General features: G+C 42.0%; 1 protein-coding gene across 1 annotated transcript; it reads right to left on the bottom strand.

Moving 5' to 3' along the window:
• Window positions 1–490: 490 nt before the first annotated feature.
• On the bottom strand, window positions 491–1618 carry LOC100892230 (delta-type opioid receptor-like). Its single transcript, XM_003729518.2, has one exon. It carries the CDS (start codon window positions 1616–1618, stop codon window positions 491–493), a length of 1128 nt encoding a protein of 375 aa, XP_003729566.2.
• Window positions 1619–14621: the final 13003 nt, after the last annotated feature.

Below are 14621 nucleotides of genomic sequence, written 5' to 3'. Positions count from 1 at the left end.
CAGCTCGATTGCAAATATGTTTATGCCTAAAGATGTGCGTGTTCATGTTTTAAAAGTCTGAAAATTATGAACCAAAAATAAAAATAAAAATTTACGTGTGATGTTTTCATACTTTTAAACGAATGTCTGTCTATTAAACCGCGTTAACTGTAAAGAAAACAAATAAATTTCGTATTTTTATATAATACAAATATTCTATTTTACCACAATAAAAACAGCAGATTGTTTTCTAAACAGCATCGTTCAAAGTTGATAGCCTTGATCTGAAAGGCGTTGTATACAAAAACAACGATTGTTTGTAGATTACGTATTAACATGAATCAATTTCTAATATTGATTACATATCTGGATTGATTTCGTTCATTGATTTTCTAACTGAATTACGATAAGCACATAATACAGAGAGAACACGGGGCTTTCTACATGATCAATGGACTACGTTAGATCAGGTTCAACTAAGTGCATCTTTATGATTACCAGCATGGATATCTTACACATTGGTTGAAGACCTTTTAAACCTTCTTGGATCTTTCGCAGCGACTTCACCAAAGAGTGCAGCTTTTGATTTTGAATCACTCCGAAACATATCGCACATGGCCTGACGAAATTGAGGGTCACGAATGGTATATATGAAAACATTCGCCCAGGAGTTGGCAAACGCGAGAACGACCAGGGACTGATAGTGAAGACCAAACAAATGCGAAATGTCTAGAAGTCTGAGGTTGAGCATCAGATAGAAGATTTGAACCGGTCCCCAGCAGAGGATAAACACCGTCGTGACCAAGAAAAGCATCTGAATGACGCGTTTCCTAGCGACGATATGGTTCATGTTAGCATTTGATCGATCGTTGTTAGAGTTGCTCTCCTGGAATTGAAGTGATTGCCGGTGAAGGACAACTGCTGTCATGATCTGTGCTAAGATCATTACCATCATCGGGAGAACAAATTCCACGATGAAAACATAAAGACCAATCGCGAATTGAGCACTTTGAGATGAAAACATAACGACACATGTATTCCCAGCTGCATACCCTCGAACAACCAGGTAGCTATTCGATGCAATTGCAGCGACCCATATAATGAAGATGCACTTGGAGGTGCGAGCAGGGTTGACATTTCTTAAGAAGAAGAAAGGATGTGCGATGGCAATGTAACGTTCCAGGGAGATGGCAGTTAATGTAAAGACGGAAGCCAAAACGGCTACCCACATGATTATGGATCGATGAATGATACGACAGTAGACCTGAGCCAGCCAAGTATCACTTGGTAGAGTAGCAATCTGCGGGTGTGGTATGAAGAATACAGATGTCAAGAAGTCGGCGAAAGCCAAGGCTCCGATCAGAGTATCAGTTGACCGACGGGCTCTACGTTTGTTGAACAACACCAACATCACCAGAAGGTTTCCACACATTCCTAGTATGGCAGCGAACAATTGAGCAATGACCCACCACGACCACTCCATGGGTAACCAGACCCAAGGAACTGGGGCTGCAGCGGATGCTGGACGATTGTTAGATTGAGCGGTGTCTTCTTCCAAAACCGTCGAAAATGGCATCAAAGTAGTGACAGTAACGACTCCTGTCATTAAAATTGTGCTGTTGTTAATCCATCTAGCCATTGTCTTCGTTTTGATGATTAGGCCAAATAGTTAAAGGTTGAAGATAATAGTCGTTCGGGTATTCTTTTAGAAGGAACGTTTTATGGACACTTCTTCAGCATTCACAAATACCCTGTGAGGAGACAGTATTTAAAAAAGAAAGTTCAAGATTTACTCTTTCATTCAGAAACAACAAAATAATCCTGGCTTATACACAAATCGTTTTGTACGTGTTTAATTAAAGTGGTTTCATTCCTCTTGAAGACGAACACACTCTTGTATCTTGACCACGTAGTGTTGCTAAAGTTGACTGTATCATTTTGTGATACTTGTGCCCAGAGGAATATCGAGTTAGACTCCTAATTAGATGGATACTCGCATGACATATTATATTGGTCTCTATTTAAAAAAAATACCTGTTCGCGCTATACAATATACACCCATGACAGGTAAACTGTGATGAATGCACCTACATGTAGAGAGGATATTAAGATTGCCGCAGATTATCTCACTGAAATGATAATATATTTAATCAATACTCCTTTGAGTTTAGCCAATATGCCCTTGTCACTGACCAAATTGCTTTTGTGGTTTCGCGAGTAATACATTTTCATATAATAACATTCTTCAGTAATATTATTGTACAATGTAGAATTGTGACTCTCTGATAATTTAGCTATTTTAAAAGACCACGAGTCAAATTTAAATTTAGTAGGAATTTTTCTTTAAGTATACATAGTAATTTCTTTTGCTTCTCAGATGCAACATTAACGATTAACGGTAAATATAAACATTATTATGAGCATTAACAGAAATTGATTTATTTGCGCATATTCATTTTTACTGTTGACTCCAATTGAAATGTTAAAACGCTACAATACATAATGTAACTGGACGTAATGATCATGAACTAAAACAGGTTATCAAATAACAAACAAGGAGGAACCCTTACCATAAACCATGACCCGGCTTCTGGATGCTGCTATGTGCCACGACAAGATTCTGCGAGGCAATATAGCCAACTTATTTTTTAACGGGGCGTTTTGATAATCTCGAACGAGAAAGCCTGGTTACGGAAGAGACTTAATATTTTAACGAATATCTCTTTGGTAATTTTTTTTTCGAATCGAGTACATTAATGAATTGCTATTGATCAAAATCTCATTAGAACCGCGCCGTCAACGACTCTCCTCAAAAATTATTTTAAGCGGGGCCTACAATATAGACGTTAATAGTTTTTGACAAAATGATAGAAATCAATATTTACCAGGGATACCTGGAAAAATTGATTTTGCATTGCAGAAAACAAATAAGGATTTGTGCGACTATTTCATATCAATATATGCCCCGCTGTCAGGAGAAAACAAAGGATTGATGACGGGGAGAACCATAATCAATTTAATGTGACAGTTTCATGATACATGGGGAAGGTTCGACAGCAGGACATCATGAATAGTGAAGTCCATTATCATCTGTTCAAGGACTGAAAGCTGGATAAGTTTGTCTTAAAGCCAATGGGTTCATACCGTTCCGGCTCTCGACATACGTGATATGAGAACGAAGTATACTATACGAAGTCCCGGTGAAATTCGCTAGTTTGTCATTCGAATTCATTTACTTTGCATTTAAGTTTGAGCAGGTCGGCTTTGCCATGCCAATTATCATTCAATTTTCCTGTCTTTGTATTTAATTTAGGATATTGGTCGAAGGGTTTCATATATCTGTCATTTATATTAGAAACTGCTCAACTAGCATTCAAATTAATCGTCACTTGTCGAAGCGTCATTTTTATCATTTAAATTAACACCTGTCATTCATATTCGAAAAATGTTTATTCAAGTTAGGAATGTTAGGGGGAAGAAATGCAACAAACGTTTACAGTTTTAAAATAATGCAATTAAAATGCATACGTTGCCATTGAGGTCTATTCTGTTATTCCATTTATTCATAAACAAATTGGTAAACATTTTTTTAATTTGCATAAAGGCAGATTTATATCTGCATTTATTAACAAAATACAAATGAAATAAACTAAGAATATTTTGTTCAATGAAATTATAATAAGAAAGCAATGACATGAAAACAGTTATACATTCATAATATCATAATCATAACTTTGGGATTATTAAGGTGAAGGTCAGACGAATGAATATCGGTATTTTATGTGAATAATGTATGGAATGGTTTTGGAATTATATTGATTGCAAATTAGTAGTAGCTATAGTAGTTATTAGAAGTAGTAGCATCATCATCATCATTGTGATCATTATTCGATTTCAGTGGTAATGGATCCCCGTGCCCAGTCCCCCTGTGTATAGTTCCACCCCTAAATATAGTATTATTTCGATCTTAAGACCCTTCAACATTTTTTAAACTTTTACCTTCATTCTTACAAAGACTTACGATTGATCCAAATCAATCGTTATTCCTCCAATTAATCGCAAGTTTGTAGTCTCCTTTCTCTTATGTACATGGTTGCGATTGGTATCATTCGCAAATAAGTCGCGATTGATACCAACTTTTTGTTAGACGGGGCCCTGGAGTGTCTTCAATTTTATCATAAAGAAATATTTTTCCCACCGAAGAAATTGAATACCTACGAGCCTTTGCTTGCATTAAAGGTCTAGCGATTTACTTGAATGAAGTGGAAAATCATTTTAAAGTAACAGCTAGCCGAGGGATAGTGAGAATGGAGACATTTAAATAAAGAGGTCAACAATATAATCAAGAAAAATATAATCGAAAATACATGTTTTAAAACATCGTCAAATGTGCATTATGGTTGGCCTATATTTCGTAAATGAGGAAAAGTTTGGGAACTGCCTTTCCTGTCATTTGTCTGCTCACCTTCCTTCAAATCGTCTATTTTTCTATTCAGTCACAACCTTAACTTAAATAATTTAAAAGGGTATACGACAATGTGCTTTATGATATTGCCTAGCAGGCATATTTCAATTCCATGTCAATCCAATTCAATTTATTTCGCAATATAAAAATCAAAATAATCAATTAAGTAACGGTAAATTTAACTATGTTTTCAAAGGTTATATGCAGTGCTTTCCATGAAGGTTGCGAAAACCTGTGACGTTGGATCGCCCATTACATTCTTTTCATCCATTCATTTAGAGAAAATAAAAGCAAATATCGTTCCTCCTTTCAAATAGGCCCAGTTTGCCCTTTGAATGATAAACTTTGAGGAAATAATCCTCCGCTCTATTTTCTTGCTTCGAGAGAGGTAAAAAACATCATTCAAATAAAATTTCAAAGATTTGTTCTGCTAATGGAAAAAGCATGCTCAATAATACTGAATGAAAATAAAGAGCTAAAAAGAGAACGATTCTTCTGACATTCTCTCTACTCTGTCACATTTTCTGAAGAACGACGAACCAAAAACCAGTTCACGTGACTTACCAATATTAAAGTGACTCAGTAACATTGTTGAAGGTTGATGAAAAAAGTGCGTAATTTTTGTATGAAATGTTACTTATTATATTCTTTCTACTGTACTAACCCTCTAACATGCAAAAAACCTGAAAAGATTCTCAAACCACAAAGATATTTATGTTTTTGTTTGAAGGCGTCACTGTGCATCACACTTTAACAGTAAATTCTCCCATCCATTTTTGAATTTTTCTAACCGTTTTTCCATGAAAATGAGACACGAGACAGGCTTTTAAAAATCTTTCAACACTCAAATGTCTGGAACGGTATATAGAGCTAAGTCATTGCTTTGTGACGATTTACATTCACCTAAAATGTAATTAAATTGTAATAATATAGTTGGGAGAATTAAGGAATCGATCAGATCAGTTTTTCCCATTTTGGTCTGTTTTCACTCAAACTTTTAGATTATCTGTAATTGTACTATACTATTGTATTGTTGTCACTATACCTTTGCGCCATTTTCTCTCATATTAACAATGTTACCAAGTCACTTTAAGAAAGTTATAAGTGTTTGAAATATGAGATCACTACAGCTGTGTCACTGTGTGAATCTCAAATCGGATATTTTGTCAGTGGATTGTGACGTAGTGACGGATTACTCTCCCGTTTGTCGCGTACAAAAATATCACTTATTTCTGTTTTTTCTTCAAAGTGCCTTCACCCTTGGGGCACTACTCAAAATATTTCAGGGAGAGTCTTTTAAAAAGAACAGACCATCCCGAGGCATACAATGAAAAGTTGAAATTTTAGTCCTTTCGTGTATTGGAGCAAATGGGAAAGCTGTACACCACTCTACATCACATAGACATTATACATTCAGCCCATATCTATAGTAATTGCAAATTTCAAAATTCGAAACTTTCTAATTTTTTGTTCGATTTCATTCAAACTTTCCTCAGCATGCTTCTCTGATTTTTCTGCTTTATTCTAGACAAGTTTGCTATTAAGGTAGGATTTCCCTTTAAGATCAATTTACTCATCCGATCGTAGTGAAAGAGAAAAAAGAAGAAAAAAGGAAAACCTGTTGTAAAGTAAGAGATCAAAATGACAAAATACTTTTGAACTTTTGGTTACTGATATAGTTCACAGAAGTTTGTATAGAAGGCTTGTTACTTCGAGTTCGTGCTGACCAATGAAAACTGTCTTATCCCAATGTCATCGCAGATGGCGTGCATCCGAATCCACTTCGCGCAGAGTTCAATTCAAGACCGCATAAAAAGCACCTCGAAACTCCGATATTTCGCATTTATTGCATATGTTTGCGCGGGGTCTTATAAAACAATGTACACTTGTGCAACTGTTTTTTATTCATCAATAGAATGTGAGCAATATTTAAAATATAAATTAATTTATGAACGAAAGTTACACTTGCTATGTCAAAAAGATTGTTCCTGGATTAGATTCTAGAGCAATCGTGAAACCACAAGTCTTTCAATTTTGCGTAATGCTCATTGGTTGTCATTGACAGCAAACACAGCAAATGATTCATGAAAAGCAATTTCTATTTCATGTAGGCATGACCATCAAGTCGATCGGGATCGGTCAAAATAGATCAAGCTTATTAACATTTTTCAAAAAGCAAAGAATGGCAGTGGAGGTATTGTCTGGCGCGCAGTTGCATGTATCAGACAAGACGGAGTTATCATCTCGAGCAAGCCGAGGAAGGCAAACGTGATTTCTTAAATCATATTACCGAACCAAAATAATACTTCGGGGGGGGGGGGGGGGGGTGTTAAGCTCCTAACGCCGTTTGAATGCCTAAGAAAAAATACTATCATGTATATCGTTTCATTCAAGATGAGAGAAAATTAAAGACATGCCAAATAATTTAATCTAACGCGACTGAGAAAGATTAGATCACAAGCTGATTTTTTTTATGAACCTATTAATAATAATGCAAATGATGCATGGAAGAACATTTGCATGATCCAGCATCTGAACTTTTAACATTATTTAGGTGAAGCGTTCCAATTGAGTTTTTATGCTAGGTTTAATATTTGGGTTTGGGTTAAGTATAGTATTTGGTCAAGGATTGAAGTTAAGAATTCTGTAAATGTAAAAAGCAATAGACCCCGGATAAACTGTCACAGGACCTTAAAACAAACAATAATATTTTTTCTCGTTCATCATTTAATGATACCGGCTATATTGTGTAATAACAGTTATTATTAAGATGTTATAATCTGTGACATTTATACTTGTTGTTTCAGTTTTATTATGTTTTGCATTTATTGTGTTAAATTGTTTAAGATGTGTGGAAATAAATAAACTGAAAACTTACAATAAATTTGTATTACATTGTAATTGATCGACTGTGATTGATTAATACATGTAATTGATCGACGTCCTGGGGAGGGGTCTAAAAAAGTTCAACTGATCTTGGATTTTTTTTTTTTTTTTTTTTTTTGGGGGGGGGGGAGCACGTGCTCCCCCACGTGCCCCCCTTTCCCCCGTGGCTACGGGCCTGATTATCATAGACGGAGGTTTTTGGATTGCAAAAGTCAAAATGCATTTAGAATGATTACATTAGACAATATCATCACGAATGATCACCGTATGATTTTAATGGATTCCAAACGTGAAAAAATGAAAACCGACTGCGCAGCTGCAGTTACTTTATGTGGCGAAAGGTTGTTCAATGTACGTCAATGTATTAAAATGCCTTAAATTCAGATATAATAAATGCTTTTTTGTAAATGTGTAAGATGCGAAAAAAAAATACAAAAGCTAAAACGTTAGTGAGCCTCTATGTGTTATGTGTCTCGCAGTGAAATATTACATACAGGTTTGGGGCGTAATATACAATTTTAGTTTCCTTGTATGGCGCAATTAGTTCAGTAAAATTGTATTACGACCGTTTGTCGAAAAATGCATTAAATTTGTATTACAAAAGTCAGACAAACGATGACGTCGAGCTACTGGCTACAATATTAATGTCAGTTATGGTGGCAAAATCTTCTGCTTCTTCGTCTTCCCCATTCTTCTACTTCTTTTTCTTCTTCTTCTTTTTTCCTCCTTCTTCTTCTTCCTCTTCGTATTCTTCATCTGCTTCTCCTGCTTCACCTCCTCCTCCTCCTCCTCCTTCTCCTTCTTCTTCTTCTTCTTCTTCTTCTTCTTCTTCTTCTTCTTCTTCTTCTTCTTCCCCTTCTTATCCCCTCTCTCCTGTCTTCTCTCTCCCTCTCTGTAAAACAATAGCGGGATGAATCTGATTTTAAAATAAACAAACAAACATACAAACAATATATAAATATGTATATATATATATATATATTTATATATATATATATAGAGAGAGAGAGAGAGAGAGAGAGAGAGAGAGAGAGCAAGATAAACCTGTGGTATACACTAAATAAAACATAAATTGCGGATATAATGAATTTTCCGATGGCAGGCCCTCGTGACCTTTGTATCGTGATATCTATTACCGATACATACGCTTAAAGGACGACGTTGCCTGGCAACTAATTTACCTGTTCTACCCCATTAAGTCTGCCATGCGCGAGTTGAAATGATTTGGTTAATGAGGGGTCATTAATATTGATTTCAGGTGAAGAAGAACGTGTTGTTGACGGTTTTGGTCACCTTGAAATTGATAGATTGGGCATCATGGACATACTTGCTTGGCGTTACGATCAATAATCATATAGAAACTTATGAAAAATGTCCCCGCTTAACTCACTTTAATACTCTTTCTAATTAATCATGAAAGATTGACAACCATAATTTTAGGACATAGTCATGATATTTTGAATCAATGATATTAGGTATCCTCTCTTCTCCTCCTCCACCCTCTCCCTCACCATCTATCCTCTCCCCATTCATCCTCTCCTTCTCTCTCTCTCTCTCTCTCTCTCTCCCTCCACCCTCTCAACCTATCCCCTCTCTCTCCACCCTCTCCCTCCCACTCTCCCTCCTTCCCTCCTCTCCCTCATCCTCTATCCTCTTCCCCTCCACCCTCTCCCTCACCCTCTATCCTCTCTCCCCCTCCACCCTCTACCTCACCTTCTATCCTCTCTCCCTCCACCCTCTACCTCACCCTCTATCCTCTCTCCCTCCACCCTCTACCTCACCCTCTATCCTCTCTCCCTCCACCCTCTCCCTCACTATCTACCCTCTCTCCCTCCACCCTCTCCCTCCCACTCTCCCTCCCTCCACCCTCTCCCTCCCACTCTCCCTCCTTCCGTCCTCTCCCTCATCCTCTATCCTCTTCCCCTCCACCCTCTCCCTCACCCTCTATCCTCTCTCCCTCCACCCTCTTCCTCACCCTCTACCCTCTCTCCCTCCACCCTCTCCCTCACCCTCTATCCTCTCTCCCTCCACCCTCTCCCTCACCCTCTATCCTCTCTCCCTCCACCCTCTTCCTCACCCTCTATCCTCTCTCCCTCCACCCTCTTCCTCACCCTCTACCCTCTCTCCCTCCACCCTCTCCCTCACCCTCTATCCTCTCTCCCCCTCCACCCTCTACCTCACCTTCTATCCTCTCTCCCTCCACCCTCTACCTCACCCTCTATCCTCTCTCCCTCCACCCTCTACCTCACCCTCTATCCTCTCTCCCTCCACCCTCTCCCTCACTATCTACCCTCTCTCCCTCCACCCTCTCCCTCCCACTCTCCCTCCCTCCACCCTCTCCCTCCCACTCTCCCTCCCTCCACCCTCTCCCTCACTATCTACCCTCTCTCCCTCCACCCTCTCCCTCCTCCTCTACCCTCTCTCCCTCCACCCACTCTCTCACCCTCTATCCTCTCTCCCTCCACCCTCTCCCTCACTATCTACCCTCTCTCCCTCCACCCTCTCCCTCGTCCTCTACCCTCTCTCCCTCCACCCACTCGCTCACCCTCTATCCTCTCTCCCTCCACCCTCTACCTCACCCTCTATCCTCTCTCCCTCCACCCTCTCCCTCACTATCTACCCTCTCTCCCTCCACCCTCTCCCTCGTCCTCTACCCCCTCTCCCTCCACCCACTCGCTCACCCTCTATCCTCTCTCCCTCCACCCTCTCCCATTCCTCTATCCTTTCTCCCTTCACCCTCTCCCTCACCCTCTATCCTCTCTCCCCCTCCACCCTCTCCCTCACCCTCTATCCTCTCTCCCCCTCCACCCTCTACCTCACCCTCTATCCTCTCTCCCCCTCCACCCTCTACCTCACCCTCTATCCTTTCTCCCTTCACCCTCTCCCTCACCCTCTATTCTCTCTCCCTCAACCCTCTCCCTCACACTCTTTCTTCTTCCTCTCCACCCTCTCCCTTCCCCCTCTCTTTCTCTCTCCCTCCACCCTCTTTCCTACCCTCTATTCTCTCTCTCTCTCTCCACCCTCTCCCTTCCCCCTCTCCCTCACCCTCTTTCTTCTTCCTCTCCACCCTCTCCCTCCACCCTCTCCCTCACCATTTTTCTTCTTCCTCTCCACCCTCTCCCTTCCCCCTCTCTCTCTCTCTCTCCCTCCACCCTCTTTCCTACCCTCTATTCTCTCTCTCCCTCTCTCTCTCTCTACACCCTCTCCCTTCCCCCTCTTGCTCTCTCTCCCTCACCCTCTTTCTCACCCTCTATCCTCTCTCCCTCCACCCACTCGCTCACCCTCTATCCTCTCTCCCTCCACCCTCTCCCTCACCCTCTATCCTCTCTCTCCCTCCACCCTCTCCCTCACCCTCTATCCTCTCTCTCCCTCCACCCTCTCCCTCACCCTCTATCCTTTCTCCCTTCACCCTCTCCCTCACCCTCTATTCTCTCTCCCTCAACCCTCTCCCTCACACTCTTTCTTCTTCCTCTCCACCCTCTCCCTCTCTTTCTCTCTCCCTCCACCCTCTTTCCTACCCTCTATTCTCTCTCTCTCTCTCTCTCCACCCTCTCCCTTCCCCCTCTCCCTCACCCTCTTTCTTCTTCCTCTCCACCCTCTCCCTCCACCCTCTCCCTCACCATTTTTCTTCTTCCTCTCCACCCTCTCCCTTCCCCCCCCTCTCTCTCTCTCCCTCCACCCTCTTTCCTACCCTCTATTCTCTCTCTCTCTCTCTCTCTCTACACCCTCTCCCTTCCCCCTCTTGCTCTCTCTCCCTCACCCTCTTTCTCACCCTCTATCCTCTCTCCCTCCACCCTCTCCCTCACCCTCTATCCTCTCTCCCTCACCCTCTCCCTCACCCTCTATCCTCTCCCTTCACCCTCTCCCTCACCCTCTATCCTCTCCCCTTCACCCTCTCCCTCACCCTCTATCCTCTCTCTCCCTCCACCCACTCGCTCACCCTCTATCCTCTCTCCCTCCACCCTCTCCCTCACCCTCTATCCTCTCTCTCCCTCCACCCTCTCCCTCACCCTCTATCCTCTCTCCCTCCACCCTCTCCCTCACCCTCTATCCTCTCTCCCTCCACCCTCTCCCTCACCCTCTTTCTTCTTCCTCCCCACCCTCTACCTCACCCTCTATCCTCTCTCCCTCCACCCTCTTCCTCACCCTCTATCCTCTCGCCCTCCACCCTCTACCTCACCCTCTATCCTCTCTCCCTCCACCCTCTCCTTCGTCCTCTATCCTCTCTCCCTCCACCCTCTCCCTCACCCTCTATCCTCTCTCCCTCCACCCTCTTCCTCACCCTCTATCCTCTCTCCATCCACCCTCTTCCTCACCCTCTATCCTCTCTCCCTCCACCCTCTTCCTCACCCTCTATCCTCTCTCCATCCACCCTCTTCCTCACCCTCTATCCTCTCTCCATCCACCCTCTTCCTCACCCTCTATCCTCTCTCCCTCCACCCTCTTCCTCACCCTCTATCCTCTCTCCATCCACCCTCTTCCTCACCCTCTATCCTCTCTCCCTCCACCCTCTTCCTCACCCTCTATCCTCTCTCCATCCACCCTCTCCCTCACCCTCTATCCTCTCTCCATCCACCCTCTTCCTCACCCTCTATCCTCTCTCCCTCCACCCTCTTCCTCACCCTCTATCCTCTCTCCATCCACCCTCTTCCTCACCCTCTATCCTCTCTCCATCCACCCTCTTCCTCACCCTCTATCCTCTCTCCATCCACCCTCTTCCTCACCCTCTATCCTCTCTCCCTCCACCCTCTTCCTCACCCTCTATCCTCTCTCCTTCCACCCTCTATCCTTTCCCCTCCACCCTCTCCCTCACCCTCTATCCTCTCTCCTTCCACCCTCTCCCTCACCCTCTATCCTCCCTCCATCCACCCTCTTCCTCACCCTCTATCCTCCCTCCATCCACCCTCTTCCTCACCCTCTATCCTCTCTCCCTTCACCCTCTTCCTCACCCTCTATCCTCTCTCCATCCACCCTCTTCCTCACCCTCTATCCTCTCTCCATCCACCCTCTTCCTCTATCCTCTCTCCCTCCACCCTCTTCCTCACCCTCTATCCTCTCTCCATCCACCCTCTTCCTCTATCCTCTCTCCATCCACCCTCTACCTCACCCTCTATCCTCTCTCCCCCTCCACCCTCTTCCTCACCCTCTATCCTCTCTCCCCCTCCACCCTCTTCCTCACCCTCTATCCTCTCTCCCTCCACCTACTCGCTCACCCTCTATCCTCTCTCCCTCCACCCTTTTTCTCACCCTCTATTCTCTATCTCTCTCCACCCTTTCTCTTCCCCCTCTCTTTCTCTCTCTCTCCCTCCACTCTCTTTCTCACCTTCCATTCTCTCTCCCTTCTCCACCGCCTCCCTCATCATCTATCCTCTCCCCTTCACCCTCTTCCTCCTCTCTCTCTCTTTCTCTCTCTCTCCCTCCACCCTCACCATATATCATCTCCCTTCCACCTTCTCCCTCCCCTCCCTCTCTCCCTCCACCCTCTCACTCCCTCACCCTCTACCTCCATCACCCTCTTTCCTCTCACCCTCCATCCTCTCACCCTCTCTCTTGACCATGTTTACCTCCCGCAGTTTATGGTACCAATATAAATGCGATAATTGCTGTATATTCATCTCAAGCCCCAGATTCAATTATACAATTATCTCAACGATCCTGAGTGTAATATTGACATCGTCAGCAGATAACGTATCTGAGATCAGGCAATGTGGCGGCTTTCTGGAGCTCAAAGGGGCAAGGAGGAACTTGTCCCCACCTCAATCAACGGGTGAAAAATCAACTCAGAGTGAGAAAGGAGAAAATGATACGGCACCCTTTCATATACTTTCCAAGATCAATAGAAGTGTTAATTTGCATTCCATCAGAAGAGAAACGCCAATTTTCCAGCCCCCATAAAAAATCAGCGCCCCCTTAATATTTTATTTCACTCTCGCCGCTAAAAGGGGCATTTTTCGAGCATAGGCAGTAAATGTATTATCAAGCCATTTCCTTTTCTTTTGTGTTTTATAATTAATTGTTCTTGTTCAATTCGTTTGAGACAATCATTGTAAGCTCACGCAATGCACTACTGTCAGAGGAAATTTGTAAAATTGTCGATAAAACTATTACTTATATATTGCATTTAACAACAATAGATAAATGATTCTGAACTTTTCTTGTTACCTTCTTATTTTGTAGATTCTAAAGAAAAAGGTAACTGGGCCTTTTTTAATGTTTCCTCTTTTCACATTTCTGGAAATGGTTGTGTCTTTCTATGTCACTTTATATTAACTTCCACGTTATACACTTTTATTTGATGTAAATGTTTCATCCTTTGCGAATGAAATCAGATGGCATCAAAGGAGTACGAGAGAGAGAGAGAGAGAGAAAGAGAGAGAGAGAGAGAAAGGGGAAATACTGACAGTTGAAAATGAACGACGGCTCGATTCTAATGGTTTGAAATAAAAATAATAATAATACTGATAATAGTGGGTTCTCGTATACCGCTAATATCTGTCAGACTTGACACTCATGGCTTTCCACAATTTTCCACGGCTTTTATAGCATAACTAACATTATGGTGCTCTAGCATTTCTATACATTAATTCCTGTCAGGTACACATTAACCTCACCTGGGTCGAGTGCGGTAAATGTAGATTAAAGTCTTGCCAAAGGACATTAGTTTCCCGCAGAGACTCGAACCGCGATAGTAATATTAATAATGTCTAAGAATAACGCAATCCGCTTTGAAATCTGCACATGTCAAGTGTTAATAAAACAAACAAGCAAAACAAATTAAAAAGAAATACATACAAAATAAGTAAACAAAATTTATCCAACCAACAAAGAAAGAGGTATCCATATGTGTTTGGATAAATCCCGTTTAGAAATGAAAAAAAAAAAAAAAATCATTTTTTTAATTCAGTTCCTCATGAGGGAAAAGGTAAAAAGAAACATACTAAGATGCAAATACATGGCAAAATAAAACAAATATCAGAAGCATGCTTCTCGATAATAGACATGGAGAAAAACAGAGATGGAGAAAGAGAATGGGGGAGGGGTAAGAGAGAGAAGAAAGTGAGAGACGGAGGATATAAAATATTTATTGAAGAGGCACACTGTCATATCAACTTTACCAAGTAGGGTGTAATAAGAATTGATGAGGTTATTTTATTCTTTCCGATGCGACTTCTTGTGACGTCAAGTACGCGTGGACACTACAACGCACTAAGGGGAACTGGGTGAGCGGGAAAGCTCTGAATTTCACAATTTTACAATCTTACGTAGATAAGCACAGTGCACTCAGGTAATG

The sequence above is a fragment of the Strongylocentrotus purpuratus genome, unplaced genomic scaffold, assembly GCF_000002235.5.
Source record: "Strongylocentrotus purpuratus isolate Spur 01 unplaced genomic scaffold, Spur_5.0 spur5_scaffold_19, whole genome shotgun sequence".
NCBI lineage: Eukaryota > Metazoa > Echinodermata > Echinoidea > Camarodonta > Strongylocentrotidae > Strongylocentrotus > Strongylocentrotus purpuratus.
This window is presented reverse-complemented; position numbering and strand designations above follow the sequence as displayed.